Source organism: Pongo pygmaeus, chromosome 4 (assembly GCF_028885625.2).
Source record: "Pongo pygmaeus isolate AG05252 chromosome 4, NHGRI_mPonPyg2-v2.0_pri, whole genome shotgun sequence".
In the NCBI taxonomy this organism is placed as follows: domain Eukaryota; kingdom Metazoa; phylum Chordata; class Mammalia; order Primates; family Hominidae; genus Pongo; species Pongo pygmaeus.
The window spans coordinates 165,158,228-165,184,324 of NC_072377.2; the positions used below are offsets into that span (position 1 = coordinate 165,158,228).

At 48.4% G+C, this 26,097-nt stretch overlaps 1 protein-coding gene and 1 pseudogene across 5 annotated transcripts in view; one reads left to right on the forward strand and one right to left on the reverse strand.

The window, feature by feature from the left end:
- Nucleotides 1-1,461: 1,461 nt before the first annotated feature.
- Nucleotides 1,462-2,213, forward strand: LOC129036266 (low molecular weight phosphotyrosine protein phosphatase-like; annotated as a pseudogene).
- A 3,385-nt stretch (nucleotides 2,214-5,598) lies between these two features.
- The window catches only part of CCNJL (cyclin J like), a 61,442-nt gene continuing 40,943 nt past the window's right edge, over nucleotides 5,599-26,097 (reverse strand). For 4 of the 5 annotated variants that reach the window (XM_054489020.2, XM_054489019.2, XM_063665331.1 and 1 more), the window contains 3 exons: nucleotides 13,444-13,746; nucleotides 9,503-9,662; nucleotides 5,599-7,748 (listed from right to left, as the gene is read on the reverse strand). In XM_054489020.2, coding sequence (XP_054344995.1) covers nucleotides 7,328-7,748; nucleotides 9,503-9,662; nucleotides 13,444-13,746 — 884 coding nt within the window. In that variant the 3' untranslated portion in view covers nucleotides 5,599-7,327. Of the gene's footprint in view, nucleotides 7,749-9,502; nucleotides 9,663-12,381; nucleotides 12,502-13,443; nucleotides 13,747-26,097 lie in introns of those variants that run through there. The other variant, XR_010126457.1, reaches the window with a different exon arrangement.

A 26,097-nucleotide genomic window follows, 5' to 3' on the forward strand; every position in this document is an offset into this window, starting at 1 on the left:
GGTGTTCCCTACCAGGTGAGTGGATGGCTGGCTGGGCCAGCCACAGAGACTTTACCTCTTGTACTCCGAAGCCATTGAGTCAGGAGCACAGGATGGTGGGGCGTGGTGTTGAACTGTGGCTCCTTCACTGCCACTGCTGTCCTTAGGCAAATAACCTCTCTGTGCCTTCATTTTCTGATCTGTAAAACACAGCTAATAAAACTTCCTCTTTTGTAGGGTTACTAGGATGGCTGTAAGAAATAATATGAGCAAATGCCTGAAACACAGCAAGTACTTAATAAATGTCAGCTGTGATGACTACTGCCACATCACCAGGAGCTATTATTATATGGGGTGGTGGGAGGGGAAGTAGTTTAGGCACAGCCATCAAATCAGGTAAACAAATTAATTCGGTCTTTTCAGATGGTTTGAATACCATGAAGAAAATCAACAGCTAATGAGAGAATGACTAGGGTTGTTACAGAGGCCTGTTCGGGAGGTAGCACGTGAGCTGAGACCTATGGCAGGGTTTCTTAGCCTCAACACTATTGCCATTTGGGGCTGGACAATTTTTTGCCATGAGGGGCTCTCTTGTGCAGTGTAGGATGTTTAGCAACATCCTGGACCTCTACTTGCTATATGCTGATAGTATCCCCCCTCAGTTACAACAACCAAATGGGTGTCCAGACATTGCCAAATGTCCCCTGGGGGGCAAAAATGACCCCTGTTGAGAATCACTGATATAAAGGGTGAGCAGCAGGCCAGGCACTGTGGCTCACGCCTGTAATCCTAGCACTCTGGAAGGCCAAGGCGGGCGGATTGCCTGAGGTCAGGAGTTTGAGACCAGCCTGGCCAACATGGTGAAACCTCATCTCTACTAAAAATACAAAAATTAGTCTGGCATGGTGGCGCTTGCCTGTAATCTCAGCTACCCGAGAGGGTGAGGCAGGATAATTACTTGAACCCAGGAGGCGGAGGCTGCAGTGAGCTGACATGGTGCCACTGCATTCCAGCCTGGGTGACAGAGTGACTGTGTCTCAGAAAATAATAATAATAATAATAATAATAATAATAAGGGTGAGGAGCCAGTCCCACAAGGACTAAGGGGAAGAGCAGAAACAGCTTTGGAGAGATGGGCTTTGAACCCAGAGGGCAGAAGGAACTGGAACCCTGACTCTAACCCTAATCTAGGCATTTAGTCTGCAGTGTTAGTTTGGAAAGAAGCAGATTCTTCTTGGAAAAGAAGTCTGGGTGTCTTAGCCCTGCACTCAGCTAAGCCAAAGAAATGCTGCATAGAACAAAGAAATACTAAGTATAGAACAAAGTTGAGGTCTAGGACTCAAATGGTTCAGACATTCAGACAGGGATGCTACTTCCTTACTCTCATTTGAGTTTGGGAACCAGTTCCTGCACAGTTAATCCTTCAATGTTTCTTCAAAGAAAGCACACAGGCAGTCTCTGGGTACCTTTGTGCACGTAAAGATGGGAGAGCAGGTGCCTAAGTCGGTGCTGTTTGTGTGTCTGGGTAACATCTGTTGGTCACCCACTGCAGAAGCAGTTTTCAGATCAAAACATTTCAAAGGCCTGGGCACGGTGGCTCATGCTTGTAATCCCAGTACTTTGGGAGGCCAAGGCGGGCAGATCACCTGAGGTTAGGAGTTTGAGATCAGCCTGACCAATGTGATGAAACCCCGTCTCTACTAAAAATACTAAAATTAGCTGGGCGTGGTAGCATATACCTGTAATCCAGCTAAGCGGGAGGCTGAGGCAGGAGAATCGGTTGAACCCGGGAGGCGGAGGTTGCGCTGAGTCAAGACTGCGCCACTGCACTCCAGCCTGGGCGACAGAGCGAGACTCTGGCTCAAAAAAAAAAAAAAAAAAAAAAAAAAATTCAGAGAATTGGAGGGTAGACAGCAGTGTGGTGACGTCTGGGTATGAGATAGGGAATCCCCTGACTACCAAGGGCACAGCTGCATGAAGAAGCACGATATTCCCATGAGCCACATTGCCCAGCAGAGATAGGAATAGAAAAAGCAATCAAGCTAAAAACTGCAAAGCTAAAATTGAACTACTTGGGAGCTGTGATCACAAAACCAACTTATTAATGTAGATCCCTATTATGGAAATGGCTGCCTTTTGAGACGGTGTACCAGCAGTGTATCAGGTGCTGCAGAATGTTCTTGGAGGAAGCCCACCGAGGCTGGTCTGTACCCTGCTGTGGCCAACCTGACTAGACCCCAGCCTTCGGCTCTGCATCTCTGTGGGCAAGCTAAAGTATAACAGTGTTCCACAGCCCAAGGTCCCAGCCCTTTCTTCACTGACTTACTGTTTCTTACCTTAAAAAATAATTGCAGATGGAAATCAGTTGTGTTTGGCAGAAGAATAAAAATCATTGATTCAGACAGTTTCTGGGGTATATTAAGTGTTCTTAGATTAGCTGAGCCTCTCACTTTGCCCCAGTTACAAAAATAGTGGAATAAACAACATAAAACAACAAAATAAAACACAGTGGAGTAAAACCTCCCTTGAAGGCCGAGGTCAACACCTAACCCACTAAGACTTAATTGGGTCTGCCTCTTCAGTGGGTTTGATGATGGCTGGATGGAGGACAGGCGCCCTCTGCTCCCTGCACTACCTCCATCTTTTTGCCCTAGGGCTTTTTATAGAGTGACAATAGCCCCGCCCATAGGAGCTCACAGTCGAGAATCGTTTTAATTCACACACACCCACAGTGTACACTTGTATATTTAAAAGGCAGGGAAGAGGCTGGGCGGGTGGCTCATGCCTGTAATCCCAGCAGTTTGGGAGGCCGAGGCGGGTGGATCACTTGAGGTCAGGAGTTTGAGACCAGCCTGGCCAACATGGTGAAACCCTGTCTCTGCTAAAAATACAAACATTAACCGGGCATGGTGGCGCGCACCAGTACTCCCAGCTACCTGAGAAGTTGAGGCAGGAGAATTGCTTGAACCTGGGAAGCAGAGGTTGCAGTGAGCCGAGATCGGACCACTGTACTCCAGCCTGGGCGACAGAGTGAGACCCTGTCTCAAAATTAAAAAGAAAAAGGAAGAAATAAAAGATTTGGAATCAGTCTTTAGCAACTTTAATACTTCTTGATTTTTTGCCTAGTGTATTTCATGAGGAGGTCAGCTCATTTGCTCCCGTTTGAACCGTGCTGCCTCTGAAACTTAATTACATCCAGAAAGGACACTTGTATGCTAGTTTATCTGTGGTCATTTGTGGAATAGATCTGTTTCTATATGCACATGTAACCCAAATGTCAAATATAAATTGGGTTAGGTGGGAAAAATAATTTAAAAAGGTGGAAAAAGTTCTATTATGTTGACATGCTTAAATATTGGTATATTAAGTATTCTTTCATCAGTATTTCATATTTACTGGCAAATACAGGTAATTTCTGTGTACTCTGAGGTAATTCTGTTACATTCATATAGATGTCAGAAAGTACTTTTCAAAACAAACTGGACCAAGCGTAGTGGCTTATACCTGTAATCTCAGCACTCTGGGAGGCCGAGGCAGTCAGATTGCTTGAGCTCAGAAGTCTGAGACCAGCCTGGACAACATGGTGAAACCTCATCTCTACAAAAAATACCAAAATTAGCTGGGTATGGTGACAGGTGCCTGTAGTCCCAGCTACTCAGGAGGCTGAGGTGGGAGGATCACTTGAGCCCTGAAGGTTGAAGCTGCAGTGAGCCGTGACTGTGCCACTGCACTCTAGCCTGGGCCAGAGTGAGACCCTGTCTCAAAAAAAAAAATTAAAAATTTAAAAAATCAAAATAAACTGGGGAGTTATAAAAATACAACTGAGGTATAAAAAACAAACAAGGAAATCATATGCCTGAATGACCAAGAAGCTGGCTAAAGTGCAGATTCCGGGTCCCCACCCCTCCTAGAGAAGGCTCCAGGTCATTCTGCAGCTTGCTCAGGCTTGAAAACCTCTGAATTTAACCTGATGCCAGCCCTGGGAGGAACTTTTAAGGCTATCTTTGTGCTTTTTAAAGCTTTCATAGCTGTCCTCCAGCACGGGAACTAACACAATCTTACATGGGAGTGCCCAAGGGTGGAAGAAATACAAGTGGATCCCTCTGGCTGAAGGCCGCAGAGGTCACAGCCTCTGTGGCACAGTTTCCCCCCGCCCCAAGAGCTTAGAACCATCCACCAACTTGACCATCTCCATAGTAACAGATGGAGAAGTGGAAGCCCAAAGAGGGAGGGATTTGTCCAAAGTGAGGTGGGTGCTCTTGGTAAACCCAAGACTTGCCTTGTCTCTGAATCCCCAAAACTTAGAGCTTCCTGCCTCGCCTGGCCTTGCACACAGTGGGTGGTGAGCACTGCCCTCAGCCCCGCCCATGGTGGTGTCAAACACACTCCTGGGTCTGGGCTGCAGCCTCAGGCCCTGAGCTCATCTTCCCATTCCTCCCCTAATTGTCTAATCAAAGGCATCTGCACTCAGCAAATGTCTCAGCCCCACAGTGACACTGGCTCTCTGGGGTGGTTTTCCTACTGGAAGCTGGGTAGGTAGAGGGCAAGACAGAAGTCTTGAGTGAGACTCCCTTCAAGGAGGAGTACGAATCTGACATTTTTCATAATAGCTGATGCTATATCTCATCAATTCTACATATACATATTTTGACATTTAATGCTTCTGAAATGGGAATGCAACATATAATCAATGGTATCTTAAAAACTGCCTCATGATTTAGTTTTCTAAAAAGTCTTATTAGTGCATAAAATAATAGTGCATCTTACAAAAAGCTGATCTTATGCTTGAAGAAATATAATAATTATCTCCTTTTTTGGAGGTACTGGCCTTGATGTACATTATGTTATTTAATCCTCTTGAGAACCCTATGAGGCAAGGTCTGTTATCACTCCCATTTTAACAGGTGGGGAGATGGAGGCTCAGAGAGAGGTTGGGTCAACTGCCTTCCAACAGCTGGTAAGTGGTGTGATCGTTAAGTTTATGTGGCAGCTTGGCTAGGCTACGGTGCCCGTTGTCTGGCCAGGTACTAGTCTAGATGTTGTTGTAAAGCTATTTTTAGATGTGATTAACATTTACAATCAGTTGACTTTAAGAAAAGCCTCCATAATTTGGGTGGGCCTCATCCAATTGGTAAAAGGTCATAAGAGCAAAGATTGAGGTTTCCTGGAGAATAAATTTTGCCTCAAGACTGTAACACAGAAATCATGCCTGAGTTTCCAGCCTGTGGGCTTGCCCTACAGATTTTGAACTCTACTGCAACATCAACTCTTACCTGAATTTCCAGCCTGCTGACATGCCCTACAAATTTTAGACCACAGCCTCTGCAATCACGTGAGCCAATTCCTTAAAATAAATCTCTCTCCATATATATCCTACTGGTTTCTTTGGAAAAACCCTGAGATGGTGATGGAGCTGGGGTGTCAAGCCTTACACACCCCTCCGCTGGCCTCTATGTGCCCAGGGAGGCCCAGCTCCCACTCAGAGGGCAGGACTCAGCTCCCGAGGTCTTGCTGCTGCCCCCAATATTCCACCCTCTATCATGGGGAGATGACCACCAGGGCTGATTTGAGAGAGGCAAGGAGGGGCCGGCCCAAGAGGGGACGCCTAGGACAAGAGGCGAGAGACCAAGAGCAGGTGACGTGTTTATTGTGGGACGCCTCTTTCTGGGGGCCGTGCTGGCTGTGAGGGAACCCTCACGATCCCCAGGTCCCAGAACAGATAGATACAAGAACTTGAATCCAAACTGCTTGCACATAAATAGAACGGAGGTTGGCAAAGGAAAAAAAGAAAAACAACAAACGAACGTGCAGCCTCCTATGCTAGTGTGACACGGCGGCAAAGTCTTATCCACACCCCGTCTCTTTTCTTACTGCCTCCACGCTGAGATTTTTCAGCTGCTCTGGAAAGATTCACCACCTTCGGATCTGACTCAGCAGCACGCAGCCGCCTTCCTGGCGGCCCCTGCCACAGTCTCCAGGACTGGCAAGGGGCTAAGGAAACCAAGACAGGTATTCCTCAAACAAAACGAAAATTGCTTCCATGGTCCATTGCACCTCCCAGTTCTGACGGGTGAACGATGTGTCCCCCAACCCCAAACTAAACCAAAGAACATGCTGAGCACAAGCTGCTAGTCAGAATAAAAACATATTGCACATGGTTACAAGAGTCTTCCTGAGAACCCTCTCGCTGCAGATCCCTAAATACTGGCTTTTGATCCAACCAGTCGCTTGCCTATCAATGGTGGTATCAAATGCCCATGTACGTCCCACTCCCCAAATCCAGGTGGGACTAAGCAAATTTCCCACATTGCTATCCTTCGCTATCAGCCACACTCAAAGCCGAGACTGGCTTAAACTCATGCACTGTAAGTATGTGCTGGACAGAGGTGGGAATTGTTTAAATCTTTTGTCTTCCTTTCAACAAGCTTCTCCCTCCCTGGGTAGTTATTAGAGTTCTAGCAGTGAACACAGCCTCCAAGACGTGGAATCTTCTGGAACCGAGAGCTGGGAAAGTGGTTCTCTCCAACCATATGCTTTCAAAAAGGAAGCTCTGTGGTTACCTGCAGGTCCGTCACAAGCTGGGTTCAAACTTGGGTTCCGACTTAACAGCCCTCATGTGGGACAGGCAGTGTGGCAATTAAATTTGTTTTTTTCTCCAAAGGAATTTTCAAGTATCACCAAATCCCTGATACAGTGTGTAAACAAGACATCTTACAAAACAGAAAGCGAGACCACTTCGGGAAGCAGCAGCACATGACATATCTAAAAGGCTGAAAATGATTTTAGGTTCGAAAACAAAGGCAAGACAGCCACCCACTGTGCCTCGCAAGGCAAACGCTCAGGCATACACACCAACTCAGGCCCCTCTGCACGGAGCCAGGAAAAGAAAAGCACCCAATACGGGATCCTGCGGGGGTCCTGAGAACACGCCAGGCTGCCCCTCCTTTTTCAGTGGTGTAGCTGCCATCAGCAAAGAGTAGAGAAGTCTTTAATGCTAAAAACTGGACATGCTTGAGATCAGTGGTCTGTGTCCAGTTCCCACTCTCCTGGCCTCTTACCAAGTCTTTTCTCGATTAACTGGGCCCCTGCGTGGGGGGACGGCCACCAAGCCATCCTTTTGTACCCTAGCCACACGTGGCAGATGTTTCTCAGAGGAATGCTCTCGGGTGAGGTATGTTATTGAATGTTTTGCTCTGGGTCAGTTTTATTGAAAAGGAGCACAGACCCTCCACGTTCCAAGGCTCTTCAGGGATGGCCTCCTGCCGCCTCACTCGGCTGAACTCTCCTCTTCAGTGTCCTCTTCCTCTGCCCAGATCTCCAAGGCTTCCTCGTGAGGTCTGGAGGTGGCCTATCTGTCAAAGCAGCCGGTGGGGAACATGTGGCTCCCACTGAAGTAGCTGCTTCCATAGGTGGTGGCGAGGCAGTGCCTGGGCTCAGCTGCAATGGCCATCTGCATGCTAAGGGACGCAGGGACAGGCACGGGACACATATCCAGGGGCTGCAGCGGGGGGTACGGGGTGTGGAGGGATGAGCCTGTGCTCCCCGAGAGCAGGCTCCCTGAACGGTGGGCCTGCAAGGAGTCCCGATAAGCCAAGCATAGGTCCTGCACGGGGGTCTGCAACTGTGCCAGGGAGGTCGCTGGCTGGCCGAGGGCCGGGTAGGCTGGTGGCTGGAACAGCACTTGGGTGGGGGTGGGGGGTGTGCCGGGCACCATTGCCAAGGCCTGGCTCTTGACGGCTACGGCATCCTTGAGGACGTTGTCATACACTCTGAAACGAGAAGACCTGGGTGAGAACTGGAGGCCAAAAGCCACCAGATGCCTGTGTGTGTCTCTACCTGTCTTGCTAAGTGGGACTGGAAGAGATGCGTGTGCCCTGTGTCCACCAGGCCTTACCTGGCTGTGCTCACCGTGTGTGGCACCACTCCAGCTGTTCACCAACTAGATTCAGGCCTTGGCTCTCAGCTTGGATCTGCTTCCTACAGAAAACTTCTTCTGGCCCCTCCAGACTAGGCTGGCTGTCCCCCATGCTGCCCTATCTCCACAGTCAATACCCCAGAGAGTAACCTGCTCCAGAGGGTAACTTCTAGTTACCTGGCTTCCAGGAGGATGGCGCCTGCTTGTGCTCACCAATGCCTTCCCTGCCCCTGGCACTGGAGTGTTCCTGGGGCCTGAATGAGCCCAATCTCTGCTTTCCAGGCAATTCTGGGCCAGCTCCATCCCCAGCAGGGTCACTCCTTAGCTAGCTGATACCAACCAAATTGACGCCTGGGGCCTAGGATTTTTCATCTGAAAAGGGGGCTGGAACAGAGATTTTTGCCATCTCAAAAAAAGCTTCCCATATAGCTTTTTGGGAAAACAATTAGAGGCTTATGTAAGGCATGCACTGACACTCAGACCAGGCTTTGGGGACCTTCTCAAAAACACAAATTTTAAAATAAGGCCTACGGAGTAGGACTGACTTTTCAGAGGAATGAGATAAAGACAGCTGCCAGCAAAGCTTCCCACATTGGGGAGGGCTCTCTTCAGGGGTCTAAGGGCTTCTGCTTTGCCCACACGGCCCACCAGTCAGTCAGGCCAGCACCCAGGATACGCGGTACCTGGCAGGTGGAAGGGGAACTAGACAGTGTGTGCCTACTGGGAATGGCTCTGTCCTGTCTGCCTTGCTCCCTGCAGTAACTATGGGGCATGTTTACCTCCAGTGTCAGTTTCAGGGTGTTGGGCCTGTGATGCCTTTAAGTATCTTCTCTGACACACTGAACATTTCCTCCCCAAGATTCCCAGGGACCCTTGCAGAGGCTGTGGCGCTTAGGGGAAGTCACTCGGAGCTTGCTGGCTAAGAGGTCAGCTTTGTGACCATGTCTGAGAAAAGTAGCTTATAATGGAAGTCCTTCAATGCGATTATCTATAAGATTACACTGGGACTTAGATCAAATAGCCTAGACATTTAAAGGTGCAAACAGCCCTCTTCTCCCTTGCTGCCTGACTTTAAAGATGTAAACCCGGCCAGGCGCGGTGGCTCACACCTGTAATCCCAGCACTTTGGGAAGCTGAGGTGGGTGGATCATGAGGTCAGGAGTTCAAGACCAGCCTGACCAACATGGTGAAACCCCGTCTCTACTAAAAATACAAAAATTAGCCGAGCGTGGTGGCGCACACCTGTAATCCCAGCTACTTAGGAGGTTGAGGCAGGAGAATCGCTTGAACCCGGGGGGCGGAGGTTGCAGTGAGCTGAGATCGCGCCATTGCACTCCAGCCTGGGCAACAGAGCGAGACTCTGTCTCAAAAAAACAATAAAATAAAATAAAATAAAAAGCAAACCTGAAGCTACCCAAAATAGGAAGAACTGGTTCTCGAAACCCCACTTCTACCAGGAGTCACCATGGCCCACTTTTCCTGAGACCCTGTTGCTGGAAGAACCACCACAAGCTCCACACTCAGGAAACTGCCCGTGGCCTGAGGCAGGCCTCAAGGCAAGAGGAACCTCACTATTTCAGAAACACAGGATTCAGGGGAGAAACTTACACCAGCAGGATTTCAATACACGTGCTGAGGTGTTCCAGGGAATAGCTTGAGATCCTCTGCAGGTCTCTGGTCCAGTAGGGAGAAAGCTGCAGGCAAATCCTGGAGGCCCCAACACAGGCCGCAGCGACCACGGAAGGCTGGAATTTGTAGAATATGTGATCTGAAAGAAAGCCACGGAAGGAGTCAGCATCCAAATTCTCCCCTTGGAATCCCAGGCTCACCCTGAGAATGGATGGACAAATGAATCGTTTTCAAGGCTTTTCATTGCTGCCCTACAAATAGGATGGAAAACTAGGAACTGTGAAGTTCCATTTTTGAATCTTAACCTTGGCTCTTGGTCTGGGATTTCTTTTTTGTTGAGACAGGGTCTCGCTCTGTTGCCCAGGCTGGAGTGCAATGGTGAGATCACAGCTCACTGCGGCCTCAACTTCCCAGGCCCAAGAGATCCTACTACCTCAGCCTCTTGAGCAGCTGGGACTACAGGTGTGCACAAACACATCTGGCTAATTTTCGTATTTTTTTGAGAGATAGGGTTTCAGCATGTATTTCAGGATGGTATCGAACTCCTGAGCTCAAGCAATCCTCCTGCCTCAGCCTCCCAAAGTGCTGGGATTACAGGTGTGAGCCACCACACTCAGACCAGTCTGAGATTCCTGATAGCAGCCTAGAGCAGTGTTTTCAAAACACTGTCCACGGCTCCCAGGGAGCAGCAAGGAGCTTGCTGATGTTCTACAAACAGAACTGCAAAACATTTGTCCTTTCTTTGGTTATTATAAGAGAATGACACACTATTTCAAAGGCTTCCGTTTTGGGGTATGACTAAAAGCTACTTATTAATTGTAACAATGCCTGACCCATAGTAGGCACTCAGTGAATATCTACTGAATGAATGGTTGTTAAGGCTTTGATATTTATAACTAAAATTGGCACTTAGGTTGACTGAGGAATCTTAATGTCCAACTAAGATATCTGGCCACAAGGCAAAGCTGGTGCTAAATATGTGCAAAGGCAAACAGTTGAAATTTCTGCAGTTTTCCTGAATGCCACTGGATTTCCAGATTACTATGTTGTCTTAAATTGTTCATGATTTTTGCTGGGCGCAGTGGCTCACATCTGTAATCCCAGCACTTTGGGAGGCCAAGGCAGGTGGATCACGAGGTCAGGAGTTCGAGACCAGCCTGGCCAACATGGTGAAACCCCATCTCTACTAAAGATACAAAAAATTAGCCAGGCGTGGTGGCAGGCGCCTGTAATCCCAGCTACTTGGGAGGCTGAGGCAGGAGAATCGCTTGAACCCGGGAGGCGGAGGTTGCAGTGAGCTGAGATCAAGCCACTGCACTCCAGCCTGGGCGACAGGGCGAGACTTCATCTCAAAAAGAAAAAAATTTTTTTTCATGATTTTCAATTACTTCCACTTTTGCCTTTTAAAGATCAGTTCATAGGGCAGCTAAACAACAACAACAAATTTTAAAAATAAAGTATCAGTCAGGGTGGTAATAGGGTGATAGAAACGATCATTCAGTCAGACTCCCCAGGTTCAAATCCTAACAATGAGCAGGGCATAGTAGCTCTCACCTGTAATCCCAGGAGTTTGAGACGAGCCTGAGCAACATGGCGAGACCCCATCTCTAAAAAAATTTAAAAAATTGGCCGGGCACAGTGGTTCATGCCTGTAATCCCAGCACTTTGGGAGGCCAAGAGGGGCAGATCACAAGGTCAGGAGATCAAGACCATCCTGGCTGACACGGTGAAACCCCGACTCTACTAAAAATACAAAAAATTAGCCGGGTGTGCTGGCGGGCACCTGTAGTCCCAGCTACTTGGGAGACTGAGGCAGGAGAATCGCTTGAACCTGGGAGGCAGAGCTTGCAGTAAGCCAAGATCGTGCCACTGCACTCCAGCCTGGGTGACAGAGCAAGACTCTGTCTCAAAAACTAAAAATAAAAAATAAAATAAAATAAAATAAAATCCTAGCAATAACCTGGGGTAAGTTACAGTTGGGCGCGGTGGCTCACGCCTGTAATCCCAGCTCTTGGGGAGGTAGAGGCGGGAGGATAGCTTAAGCCCAGGAGTTCGACACCTGCCTCGGCAATATAGCGAGACCCCGTTCTCCACAAAAAGGAAAAAAAGGAAAATAAGTGTAACCTTGGGTAAGTTACAGCATCAGTTTCCTCTTTTGTAAAATATGATTAATGGAGGTGATTTTGGTGTGGGGTTGCTGTGAGATTCAAATTAGATAATGTATGCAAAGCACTGAAGCAAGACACTTGGCATGCAGTAAATGCTCAGTTAATGCTTGGGATCACAATCACTAATTTTTTTTTTTTAATGAAGTCTTGTTCTTGTTGCCCAGGCTGGAGTTCAATGGCACGATCTCAGCTCACTGCAACCTCCGCCTCCCGGGTTCAAGCGATTCTCCTGCCTCGGCCTCCCAAGTAGCTGAGACTATAGGCACCCGCCACCACACCTGGCTAATTTTTGTTATTTTTAGTAGAGATGGGGTTTCACTATGTTGGCCAGGCTGGTCTTGAACTCCTGACCTCAGGTGATCTGCCCACCTCGGCCTCCAAAGTGCTGGAATTATAGGCGTGAGCCACCGCACCCAGTCCAATCATTGATCTGGATACTCATGCCCATTTTAGTTTGTGGTAGGTTATAGGATGGTTGTATCAGCAGTATTTTTTTTTTTTTTTTAAGACGGAGTCTCGCTGGTCAAAATGGCTGGCAAGAAGGCTGTTGCAGCATCAGGCAAGTGGCTGGATGGTATTCAAAAATGGTATTACAATGCCGCAGGATTCAATAAACTGGGGTTAATGAGAGATGATACAACATATGAGAATGAAGATGTAAAAGAAGCCATAAGAAGACTTTCTGAGAACCTTTATAATGACAGGATGTTTCACATGAAGAGGGCACTGGATCTGTCCATGAAGCATCAGATCTTGCCTAAAGAGCAGCGGACCAAATACGAAGAGGAAAATTTCTACCTTGAACCGTATCTGAAAGAGGTTATTCGGGAATGAAAAGAAAGAGAAGAATGGGCAAAGAGGTAATCATGTAGTTGAAGTCTGTGGATGCAGCTGTTATGAAGACGGTTAAACTTGAAACAAACAATCTTAAGAATTATTTGGTCTGCAGATGTTTTACTTTAAATAAATATCTATTGTAAAAAACAAAACAAAAAAAAGACAGAGTCTTGCTCTGTCGCCAGGCTGGAGTGCAGTGGCGCAATCTCTGTTCACTGCAATCTCTGCCACTTGAGTTCAAGCAATTCCCCTGCCTCAGCCTCCCAAATAGCTGGGACTTCAGGCATGCACCACCACACCCGGTTAATTTTTTGTATTTTAGTAGAGACAGGGTTTCCCCATGTTGGCTAGGATGGTCTCAATCTCCTGACCTCGTGATCTGCCCGCCTCGGCCTCCCATTACAGGCGTGAGCTACCGCGCCCGCCCGTATCAGCAGTATTTTTGACCCAGTTAACATCTAGATTTTAAAACACTGGGAAGAGTGAGTTTCAAGTAAGTTTCAAGTAACAGGGTAACTTTTATTGCTAAAACAGATGTAAACGTAATTCCCTCTCCCCATACTATCTGTATGACGGCAGCTATTTGAGAATAACCGATCTGCAAATCTGTGCTATTTAATTCATTTGCAATGTTTCAGGTTACTGTAAGAAAAATTACCGGTTGATCTGTAAGTTTCTAGGTTTCTGGCTGCCTGTATATAAGTTGCTATTTCTCTTTTACATGTTACTGGTAACATACTGGGCGAATCCCTGCCCTTTCTTTGCTTATTGCCTGCAAAGTAAGAGTGATCTGGGTGCACAGGCCCCAGTGAGATGGCCTGATCTGGATGGACATGCCTTTGAGAGCCGCCTGACCCCGACCCCTGGGTGGTGGGGAAGGGGTGGGAGGTCCTGCCATCGGGTCCCAGCTGTCACCTTGCAGGGTGACCTCTAGGAAGTAATGGGCATACTCCTTGAGGCACTCTTTGGTCTTGCGGGGGCAGCTGGTGGGCCAGGTGTGGCAGTGGTGGTCCTTCTGGCTGACGGAGGCCAAGAGGTAGTAGTCCAGGAAGTGGGCAGGCGTGGGCAGGCAGAGGTTCCAGCTGAAGGCCTCCAGGAGCAGCAGCTCTGTGCTCAGCAGCTCCTTCTTGGTGAGGGTGAAGTTCTGGCTGCTCAGGATCCTCGTGCTGTTTATTTGCTCCAACTTGGGGACATGGTCTTCCCGATCCTCGAACTTACCTGTCGGGGAGCAGGGGAAGCAGGGGTTACTGGAAGACATTTACCTGAACCCACGAAGCTAATGGCCCACCTTACAGTGCCTGGACAGTGCTGGCAAAGAAGACAGAAAGCAGACAGGCCAGACTGCAGAGGAATAAGAGCACACATTCCAGATCTGTCAAACCTAGGCTTGAATCCGCAAGCCATCACTTCCCACTGGGGGATCATGGCTAGGTGTCTCAACCTGTCCGTGACTCAGTTTCCTCATCTGTAAGATGGAACCTATACTTCATAAGGCTTTTGTTAGAGTCAATGGGAAAATGCAAACCAAATGCTCAGACCAGCCTCTGGAACACAGAAAGCAGGCGATAGCGGTCAGCAGCAGCAGCCAGCGGCTGGGGAATAAGGTCCCCTCCCTACTCTCCATCTGGCCCTAACCAATCCAACCTCCTGGCTAGAGTCAGCATGGCCACGCAAACCTGGCCCTGTCCCTCCACGTGTAGAAAAGCTCTTCAATGGCTTCCCGCTATCCTTGCTATTGAGTTCAAACTGTGTAAACGGGGTCTTAGTTTGGGTTCCCTCTGGTTTCCAGGTCTTGGAAGGTAAGCCCAGGAAAGATCGGTAGGTGGGGGAAGAGAACAGGAAAGGGAAGAAAGCCCAAAAGGACACAAGTGAGTCACCACTGTGGACAACCCGAGCTTAATCCTACTGAGGAATTCTGAGAAACAGCCTAAGACAGGCCTCAGGTTATCCCACCCACTGGTTAAAGAGCAGAGGCATTTACATAGCAACCCCTGGCAGTCATCAGTTGTGGATGCTCCCAGGAGACAATGGGGGGTCCTTGTGCCCTGAGGGTCAAGAGTCAGGGGCTTGTGGGGGGCATGACAGCTTCCACTGTGTGAGGTTCTGCAGACTGTGAGCCTCTCCAGCCTCAATGTTCCTCACTCTGGGAAAACCACCCCACAGGTGGCTGTGGACCCCGTCCTTGGCAGTTGTTGCCTATAAGCCTTCATTGACACAGCCCCCTGGGACTGGAGCACCCTTCCCCATCCCCTCCTCACTCAGCCAACCCTGACATGTCCTTCACCTCGAGTCCCTGCCTCTCAGAAGTCACCCTCCACACCAGCCCCCTGTACTGTATGACTCCTACATCAGGTGGTGATGCCTTCAAGGGCCTGGCCTCGGTCTGTTCACCCGTGACCCCAAGGCCAGCCTCATGGGGTGTGGAGCTGCCACTAAGTAAATGCCAAAAGAGGCAGTGGGGCGGCCCAGCTGACCTCAAAGCACACATCAGTGCTCACGAAGGGAAGGGCAAACAACACATGCACGCACCTGCTCCCAGCTGCAAGTGCCTCTGACCCAGTTCCCATCTCTCATGCTGCTTAGGGGAGATAAGGAAGTAACCACCACAGGCTGCTCCACGGTAGATACAACACATTCCTGAGGACGGCTCAAAAGACGTCACTGCAGAATGAATCAACCATGTCTCAGCAGGCCAGGGTCGCTCCCTTCTTGGCAAGCCTTGCAGCAGCCCACTCAGTGGGTAACGATGACCTGACACAAAGCTCTGGTCTTTGATGCAGAGGAGTCTAGTGAGTGGAAATGTACAAGACAGTGAAGGGCAGAGGCACTACCAGCCCCGCACCACGCAGTTTACAGCAAGCACACATTCTATCCCTTTCCGGAGCCCAGTCGCTCAGCCTGCAATGGTGCTGTGTCTGAAGTACACACTTTCTTGTCTTGCACACAAGAACAACTCAGGCAGGCCAATGCGAGGTCAAAGCTGCCCAAAGAGGAAGAGCCTCCTGCATGGCTGGAAATCCCAGGGTTGAGGCTCTGGACAACTGGCTCTATTGGCTTCGGCAGCACCCCCCGACTCCCCCCAACACTCCCTTTTCAAGCACAGCATCCAGCCACGTGGGACTCCGACCCCTCCCCGGGCTGGGAATGCTCTTCCCCTCACCCCCCTTATCTGTGTCCTCCAGAGCTCAGTTTAGAGACCTCCAGATATTAAAGGGACTTCCTACACTCAAATTACTTGCTTAACATCAAGTATTAATATTAATGGCTGGCATCTGACTCTAAGCCTCATAAGAATAGGAACTGAGCCTGACCCATTCGCTGCTGTGCCGCCAGTTCCCAGCACATGCCTGGCACATAGTAGGTACCCAATAAATATTTGTTAAATGAATGAATAGTCCTCTCAGGAAACAGATATTTTAGGCCATTTGAATTTTTCTCTGATGATCTTGTATTTCCCAGTTTTTTCTCCAATGATCATGTATTCTTTGTGCAGTTTTTAAAAGGAAGAATTTTATTTATTTATTTTTTCCAAAGTTGCCCCGGCTCCCCTGAATCTTGTGCTGAGCCAGCCTTGGTTGCATGCACTCAGTAGAAACGAGCTCTCTTTCCCTCCCCAGAGCAGGAGGTGGCAAAGTGAAGGTGCACTGTACTGGGGTGGCACTAAGACCCTTGCACAGCACTGCTGGCAGCCAGCAATCTCTTAGAACTGGCAGATGTGCTCAATCAGATTAGTTTCCTCCTCCCCTCCTCGCTTTTCAAATCTTTCAGAGCTCTGCTACCAGGCCCAAGAGGATTATCCTACAAATGGAAGGCACCAGGGATTACTGCGGAATCTGATTTCACCTGCTCCCTCTGCTTCCTGGGAACGCACACAGCAGGCCACAGCCAGGCAGTGCTGGGTCTGAATCCTCAGGAGTTTGCTCTGGACCTACGAGCACTGAACTTCACAGGCTGTTTATTTGCTTATGATGTAGGACCATGTCCCACGTGAAGATAAAATGGTGCTGCAGAATGGAAAGTGCTTCACAAGCCCCCAGCACACAGAATGGGCTGTGCTTCGAGCTGGTCACGCACTGGCTCCTGGCAGGAACCTTCTAGGTAGGTTCTTTACAATCCTCAGAGGCTCAGAGAAAAAGCTGATGGGAGAACTCAGCTTCTACATCCAGAAGCAGACTTCAGAGTTAACCTGGGCTTGGCCTGGCCAGCAGTTAAAGCAGCCAGAAAAGATTGTATGAGTTTCCTGATGCTGCACGTGCCTGGCAGACATTTCCTCCCCTCCTCCCGGGACTGTGAGTGGGGCTGGCCCCTTGTCCCCAGTGCTGCCACCACCAAGCACCGTTACTCAGCTGCTTACTCCTTATAGACAAACTGCACAGGCAACAGATGCCTAGAAGACTTCAGGCGAGTCCCCTGGGAGAGGCTGGGAACAGAATTCTGAGTCTTTCCAAGCCAGACAATAGCCACGGATTCTCCGACTCCTTTGATGCGCTTTTGATTTCGAAAATTTTCAAATCAGAGAAAAGATGAAAGACAACAATGAACACATAGGACCCTTCATCAGATTCTGCCCTTGCTGACCCTGATCCCTGTGTGCTCTGTCTAGGTGTATTCTGTCTGTAAATACTGGTTTTGCTGGACCATTTCTAGCCAAGTTGCAGACATGACATGCCACCCCGAACACTTCAGCATCTGTTCCTGAGGTCATTTTCCTACAAATTGTAATGCTATTAGCATTTCTAAGACATGAACATTAATGCAATCACATTTTCTAATATTCAGTCCACATCTGACTTTCTCCAGGGGTCCTAAAAATGCCTTTTATAACCTTTGTTTTGTGTTTTTGGATACAGAATCCAAACTAGGTTCACACACGGAGTCTATTATCGCTGAAGTCCCCCTGTTTCGTTTGTTTTTCATGGCACTGACTCTGGGAGAATCTAGGCCAGTTGTCTTGTAAAATGCTCCACATTCTGGATCTGTCTGGTTGTTTCCTCACAATTAGATGCAGGTCAAACAGTACAGGCAAGAAAATGACAGAGGCGGTTCTGTCCTTCTCACCCACTGGACCATAGCAGGAATCCCAGGCAACGTCACTTTGTCCCGGCCTATGTTAGATCGCTTGATTAAGGTGGTGACACGAGACTGCTCCAGTTCAAGGTACCAGCTTCCCCAGGAAATTAATAAGTAATCTGGGAGGGGACACTTTGTGAATATCCTGTTTCTCAACAACCTTTAGCTCAATGGCTTTGCATCCATGGATGATCCTTTTCTGAATAAATTATTATACTGGGGATTGAAAAGGAAGTTTTAAAAATCATATCATTCCACCTACATTTTTCTTTTTTGATGTTCACGTTGTCCTAAACTGGAACAGCAGGAGCCCTATCAACCTCTTTTTTTTTTTTTTGAGACAGGGTCTCACTCCTGTCGCACAAGCTGGAGTGCAAGTAGCTCAATCTCGGCTCACCGTATCTTCAACTTCGTGGGTTCAGGTGACCCTCCCACCTCAGCCTCCTGAGTACCTAGGTATATAGGCACATGCCACCACGCCTGGCTACTTTTTGTATTTTTAGTAGAACCCAGGCTGGTCGAACTCCTGTGCTCAAGTGATCTGCCCGCCCTGGCCTCCCAACGTGTTGGGATTACAGGCATTAGCCACTGCGCCTAGTCACTATCAACATACTTATAAGATTAAAAAGCATTCTAAACCTAGTGAAGCACTTCTCTGGCTCTCGGAGGCCAGGCAGACACACGTGTACCCTTAATGTTGGTGGTGATGGTGGTGCCTGTAAGTGATACCTCTATGTGCCCTCCTTTCTGCACCTGGCTGGCTGATTCCTAACACCACTTCCTGAGGCTGGCACACAGAGCTCCTGGGCAATTCGTGGCAGGTGAGGATGACCATGCATCCATCCATGTGGCCTACATGCTTAACCACTTAACCACATGAGGCCGTGGTGGCAAGATGCTGTGGATCCAGCTTACAGACTGGCTTTTTTTTTTTTTTTTTTTTAATTAGAAAAAACTTATATGACAACACATAATATAAAGTTTACCATTTTTCACCGTACAGTTCAGTGACATTATATGGACACTCACAATGAAGGGCAGCCATCACCACCATCCCTCTCCAGAACTCTTTTCATCCTGCTGAAACTCTGTCCCCATTAAACAATAATTCCTAGGTCCCCCCTCTCCCGAGTCCTTGGCAACCACATTCTACTTTCTTTCTCTACGAAGGTGACCACTCTGAAGACTGGCTTATCTTCTACCTACTGTCCTGGCAATCAAGCCTCAAGGCAGACCAAACAGGATTCCTGACTCTTCTGAATTAGTGCCAAGAGGAGCAATATTTTTAATTGCTTAAAAAGCCATTTTACTTTAGAAAATTTTAAATATACAAAAAGAGAAAGAGAAATGTTATTATAATGAACTCCCTTGAATGTTACTACCCAGTTCCAACAGTCATCAACATTTACACTGCCTTTAAAAAAACCCAAAAACTTAAAACAAAAAGGTAACCAGCACAGAACAAGGTTCTGTACAAATTCAGCATTGCCTCATTCCTGTTACCCAGGCTCGAGTGCGGCCCAACCCCAACTAGACAGACTGTGTTCTGCACTGTGCCCCATGAATGCCCCCAAAAGTCCTTCACGCGTGGGAAGATGCCTACTGACAGACCCATTCAGGGCTACCTGCTGCCCATTCAGGTGCTTAACCCAGGCTCAGAGATAAGGCCAAAGTTTCCTGGCTAAAGAGAAACAGGTTTTAAAGCCACAGCTGGCTACTTTTCTTCTCTAAAGAAATGCAATGCCGGCCAGGCGTGGTGGCTCATGTCTGTAATCCCAGCACTTTGGGAGGCCGAAGCGGGCGGATCACGAGGTCAGAGGTTCAAGACCAGCCTGTCCAATATAGTGAAAACCCGTCTCTACTAAAAAAATAAAAAAATTACCCAGGTGTGGTAGTGTGTGCCTGTAGTCCCAGCTACTCAAGAGGCTAAGGTAGAATTGCTTGAACCTGGGCAGCGAAGGTTGCAGTGAGCCAAGACTGCGCCACTGCACTTCAGCCTGGGCAACAGAGTGAGACTCCGTCTCAAAAAAAAAAAAAAAAAAAAAAAAAAGAAATGCAATGCCCCAGCCTGGCCAACATGGTGAAACCCCATCTCTACTAAAATACAAAAATCAGCTGGGTGTGGTGGTGCATGCCTATAACCCCAGCTACTCAGGAGGCTGAGGCAGAATTGCTTGAACCCCAGAGGTGGAGAGGCGGAGGTTGCCGTGAGCCAAGATTGCGCCACTGCACTCTAGCCTGGGTGACAGAGCAAGACTCCATCTCCGGGGAAAAAAAAAAAGAAATGCAACGCCTTTAAAAACAGGCAAAGCTACTCTTCCACAAGAATGGCCACTCTCCTATTAAAAAATCTCTTCCTCATTTTATCTGAGAATGAGAACCAGACTTTTATCAGAAGTTGAGACCCCATAGCTATCCCATGCCCCTCCAGCAGCCACCAGCCTGCCTTGCAGGTGCTGATGATAAAGGAAAGATGGGGCTGGTGGGTCAGAGGGATCAAGAACCGGCCAGTGGTGCCCAGGCCTTGCCTTTTCCCAGGTGGGGCCTGACATCTATCTTCCCAGGTGCACGTGGGGAGTGCTACACAGTCAGGTGGCAGGGACAGAAGAGGAAAGAGAAAGCTCTGGCTGAAAGGGCTTTTTCCCAGCTTTGCAGCCTTTGCTGGCAAGGGAGGCCAGCATCCCAGGGGTGGAAGCCCAGGCAGGGCCAGGCTCAATAGAGACCTTTCTGATGCTAATGCTTTTTTCCCTCAGATTCTTCCTTCCTGGAGGGGAGAAAAGTAGCCCCAGGAAAGGCAGAACTTCTACCAGATTTATTTATAGCCTTGGAGCCGGTGTGACCAGGGACAGCCAGGATTCTAGGGGAGGTCCCCACCAGAAACAGGCAGGAATGTCCTGGAGCAGGGGCAGGGCAGGGGCTCAAGTGCCAGTTTCCCATCCTCACTCCTGGTATCATTTGTGTGATCTTGGGCAATCACCTGGAAACCCACACCTCATAGGGCAGTAGGGAGGGCAAAGGAGTGTCACAGCTAACATGACGGGCATGTGGGAGGTGCTCTATAAATGGTAGCAGCTGCTGTATTATTTATTGAACATGGTATTCTTTGCACTCCAGACCCGGGATCTTCTCAAGTCCTGTTAGCTAGAAATATTTTCTTACAGGTTCTGAAAAAGGGGCCGAAAAAGGCCCAACAAAAGGCTCCCCTACCCTTACCCGACTCCACAGTCCACGCTGTGCTGGAATGCATGGAGTGGACTGGAGTCGTTACAGCTTCCTTTCCCCAGGACTGTGACCTTGAACTCTGACCTCCTGCTGGTGGTTTCAAGGCTCACAGTCAGGGAGGAAGAAAGGGGAGTGAGTGTTGTGTCCAAGGCCTTTCCCAGATGTCCCCCTCCCCCAGGGTGAGACTTTTCCCAGGTAACCCAGTTGGGTAGCAAGAGGCAGAGAATCCACACACCAGGATGTGAGCTCTGGGAGGGCGGGGAGCTTCATTTGGCATTTGGTTCTCTGCTGCATCCCAAGGCCCAACGCACAGCAGGCATCAAATGTGCTGGCAGATCCTGGACCACACATCTATTTACTGCAGGGCTGGGTGGGCTAGGGGGTCTGTGAACTGTGCTTGCTGTGCCCTTAACAGATGCTCTCAGCTGATTCTGGCAACAACCCTGGGAGGTTGGGGGTGTTTCCCACACGGAAACAGAACCTCAGAAAGGTTGAGTTACTCTGATCTCCCAGCTGGTAAGGGACAAATAGCATTTAAAAGTCTGTCTGTCTGCTCCATGAGGGTAGGGAACAAATCTGTCTTGTAGAATACCACAGATCCTGTTCACCTAGCACAACCTCTAGCATAAAATTAAAAACAAATAGCTTTTGTGTATTTTTAAAAATGAATGAATAAATGATTCCAAAGTCCCGAGCTTTTTACATCATAAGCAGGAAACCTTATATACAGTCACAAGGCCCCCTGCAATCCTATAAGCTCCATAATGAGTGTATCTATCTGGGTGGAGGAACTCCTATGGATGTGTTAGGCTAGTTTCAGCTTCACCCCATCTAACCACCCTCTTCTCCACAAATACTCTTAATTTTTAAAAATTTTTTAAAAATTGTTTACTTGTTGAAGAGATGGTGTCTCACTATGTTGCCCAGGATGGTCTTGAACTCCTGGGCTCAAGTGATCTTCCTGCTTCGGCTTCCCAAAGTGTTGGGATTACAGGCATGCACCACCATGCTTGGCCCTTCCACAAATCCTCTTGACTTCAGTCTCTCCTTTGCTTATGCTACTTAGCAATTTAATTCCAGAGCCTTTCCACTAAAGAGCTATATGATCAACAGGACTTAGTTTTTTCTTCCAGTGATAGCATTTAAGTCAAAGGAGTGGCTCTCTAACAGGAAACTTTTCGTACTAAAGGTGCTCCCCAGCCTGACTTTTTTTTTTAAAAAACAAAAACCCTCTTTGACTTCTTGAAGTTACTGAAGGCAAGAAATGTGCTTCCTAGTCTTTGCAAAAAAAGGCACTGCTCATACGCCCGGCAGACGAGTGTCTTTCCGAGGAACCAGGGGAGACAGATTTTGAGCAATTGATGGAGAGGGTGTGAAACTAGTCTGAGGGCGCCATGTTCTGGCAGGCTGTTTTTACTGTGTAAGGCAGCGCAGCGGGCAGTGCACACACTCTGATGATGACTGTCCTGGATTCTATGGCGTGGCAGCCACTTACTAGCCAAGTGGTCTGGGGTAAGTCAGAACTTCTTGGACCTGTGTTTCCTCATCTGTGAAATGGGAAGAAGACAAGTAGATAGAATTGTGGTGAGGGGTGACATGATGGCTTAGTGTGTTTACAACAGTGTCCTTTGTAAACCTGTGCTCAATTCAGACCCAGCCCTGCAATGACAGTCACAGCTACAATGATGGTGGTTTGGTTTCTGGATGAGATTTGGTGTGAGGGAGAGAGAAAGCCAGGGACAAAGCAAGAAAACCCTTCATCTGTAAGAGGGTGCTTCAGTGGTGCTCAAGGAAGAGAGAAAGCTGAGAGGACCACAGGGGTTGGAGGCCAGGTAGCCTCCCCTTAAGTCCTCTTAAGGACCTGCTGCAGCTGCATCCAAGATCTCTGGCCCATTTCTGATGCTGTAGTTAGGAAACATCCTGGAGAAACAGGCCTCCAACACCAGCCATTCCTGGGCTTCCAAAGTCCGCTGGGTAGACCTGGCGCGAAGGTGGATCTGGGTACCCTGCCTGGCTGAGCTTCCTTTCTCCCTCAGGAAACAAAGAAAAAGCTCTCTTCTTCTCCTTCCTCTCTCAAGAGCAGGGCTGCATCTCCAGTCTCTGGCACAGAGTAGGCCTTGATAAATAATCAATGAATGGATGGAAGGACGGATGGATGAAAGAATGAAAGCAAGCCCATTTCTGACAGCCTGAATCAATTCCTGAGCCCAATTTTAAACACAGAGACCAGAGGTGAGGTTGTGGGTGGTTGTTTTCTTTAGAAGGAAATTGTGAAAATGCCTTCTAGGTCAGAGGTGGCATTCGGCCAGCTGGGTCACCCACGGGCTTCCCTTCTTGCTGGGAGGACTTCCCTGTGTCAGGAAGGAGAAACTGCTGTGATGACGTCACACTGCGGCCTCAGGCAATCCCTGGTTCCTTTGTGCTCCGCTTTATACGTGACCCAGATAAGTGTCACTGACTGAAAGCAGGGCCTGTGGGGCGAGGGCCATTTGTCACCCAAATAGCTGGCATCTGGGGCCGGCGTCCCACAAGTGCTTCTGTCCTCATACAGAGGATAGGAGTTATCTCCTGTCACGAAAGAAGGTTTCGGTGTCACTGCTTTAAAGAAAGTTCACTCCTAACTCACCAGGGGCTGCCTCTGGCCCAGGTCTGATGGGGCTGCTGTGCTGAATGTGTGGGCACTGGGGACCCTGATCCTTTGTTCTGACCCGTGTGGGGAACAGGGAGAAGGAAAAGGAGAGGCCATCTTGGGTACCACCTTTGAGGTTCAGAGGGGAGATGCTTCCAGATACAAGAGCTGGTCCTGAGGGCTGATGTTTTCATCGGGGTCAGCACAAATGCTGCTCTGCTGGCTCAGAAGGAAGTGTGCCCAGGAGTCTCCCAGCAATCTCTCCGTGTTCAGACCTGAGTCTTCCTGGCACAGCCAAGGAAGGACGTGGTCTGGCTGTACAACTAGGGCCATAGTTGTACAGTGGCTGAGAGCCACTGAGTCAACCCCAAGGTGACAACCTGGGTCCCCATTACTAGCCACATCCTAGCTGTACGCTTTTAGGGAAGTGTCCTAACTTACTGGGCCTCAGATTCTTCCTCTGATACTTGGGGAAAATACAACTACAGCCTACCTTATAGAATTGTTTTGAGGATTAAATTAGTAAATCTGTGTAAAAAATTCAGAACACTGTGTGACATATAGGCTGGGCACAGTGACTCATGCCTGTAATCCCAGCACTTTGGGAGGCCGAGGCTGGTGGACCGCTTGAGCACACAAGTTAGAGACCAGCCTGGGCAACATGGCAAAACCTTGTCTCTACCAAAAAAAAAAAAAAAAAAAAGTCTGGGAGCAGTGGCTCACGCCTGTAATCCCAGCACTTTGGGAGGCCGGGGCGGGCAGATCTCTTGAGGCCAGGAGTTCAAGACCAGCCTGACCAATATGATGAAACCCTGTCTCTACTAAAAATACAAAAATTAGCTAGGTGAGGTGGTGGGCGCCTATAATCTCAGCTACTCAGGAGGCTGCGGCAGGAGAATCGTTTGAACCTGGGAGGCGGAGGTTGCGGTGAGCCGAGACTGCGCCACTGCACACCAGCCTGGGTGACAGAGCGAAACGGTGTCTCGAAAAAAAAAAAAAAATAGCAGGGTCTGGTGGTGTGGATGTGCCTGTGGTCCCAGGTACTGGGACGTTGAGGTGCAGGGAGCCGTGATCATGCTACTGTACTCCAGCCTGAGTGACAGAGTGAGATCTTGCCTCAAAAAGATAAATAAAATAAACACTCAATAAACATTAACGATCCCATCACCACTGAGGCTAGGATTTACCCTCCACCCCCAGGTTCCGATGATAGAAAAGAGAAATGTAGTGAGATTACAAGCGATTTTTATTTTGTTATTTTTATTTTTTCCCATCTTCTGGTTTTCTACAGGGACAAATACTACTCTCCTGCTGATAAAAAACACTTTAAACTCCTCAGAAGGCAAGACCCTGCTGCTGGGAATCTAGAAGTCAGAGCTAGCAGAATAACTGCCAGAGAACGTTCCAGAACGTAGGTCTGCTCCAGTCCAAGAATATCTCGGTATGAACCTGTTTTACAAGTACCTACAAGTCGGGAGGCATCAGACTTTCCTAGAAAAGTCCCAGAAACCTCACTATGTCAGTGACAAAGAGAGACTTTTCCTGTCTAGACACCACAATGCTTGTAATTAAAATTAAGATTTAGGAGGTGGAGGGAGGCAACACTCACTCCTTGAAGACAATCTCAAAAATCCAGGTAAATGCGCCACACATAAAAATAATCTCTAATCTTAGCACCAAGGGATAGAACAGGCCGACATACCTTGTTTGAGTCTGAAACGGATTTCAAAATCAACCAAAGCTGCCCTGCCAGTGCTAGCTATCACAACCGACAATACTGATAGGTAAGTGCCTGAGTGGTGAGGGGTGGGCTGCTGTGATCAGGGGCTCCTGATCACCGCATGTTCAATTAATTCGTGCAGCTTGAAATACAACCCCCACTCCCGGAAAACAAAAATAAAATTAAAATAAAAAAAGCCATGCAGAGCCCAGAAAGTTAGGCCCTGGACAAACAGGTCTGGGTGTTAAACTTGCTAACGCAAATTGAACAATTTAAGAGCTTCCGGCCCAGCCAGCTGTCTGACAGGCAGTTTACACAAAATCCCTCCCCTGAAACAGCTCTAAGCCTGCCAGTCTGCAGAGATGGGAACAGGAAATGGAAAATCACCATGTCCTCCGTTCACTGTGCTGTGACATTCGAGCCCTGTGCCCAGATTTGCTCAGCATGGCCCTAATGTGACAGACCACCTTTTCCGTGCCGTGTGGCCACCACCCAAATGGCACTGATTAGAGAAGCACCATTGATGTCATGGCAGTGTTTTGGAAGAAAGATAAGCAATAGTCACTTTAATTGCACACATCAAATGTAAGACCTGTTCTGATTCCTGAAATGTTCAAACTTTGAAAGGCTCAAGCATTTCAAATGCTCTCCACGGCAGGGAGGAAATGGAGTTTCCTCCTGATCACTCTTGCATGAGATGTAGGGAGCTATTAAATTATCTCCTGCAAGGGCGCTGCCACATTTCCTTGCAGATTTAGGTTTAATTCTATCAATAAATCTCATGTTTTGTCAGAAATACACCCCCGAAAAAGACCACCTGGAAATATTGCCCCATTTGCAGCTGCTGCCTACAATTAGAGCCGTGGAGGCATCTCAAGCATTCCCAGCTTTGGGGAGAGCTGATGTGTTTAACTTCTCCAGGCTAGGA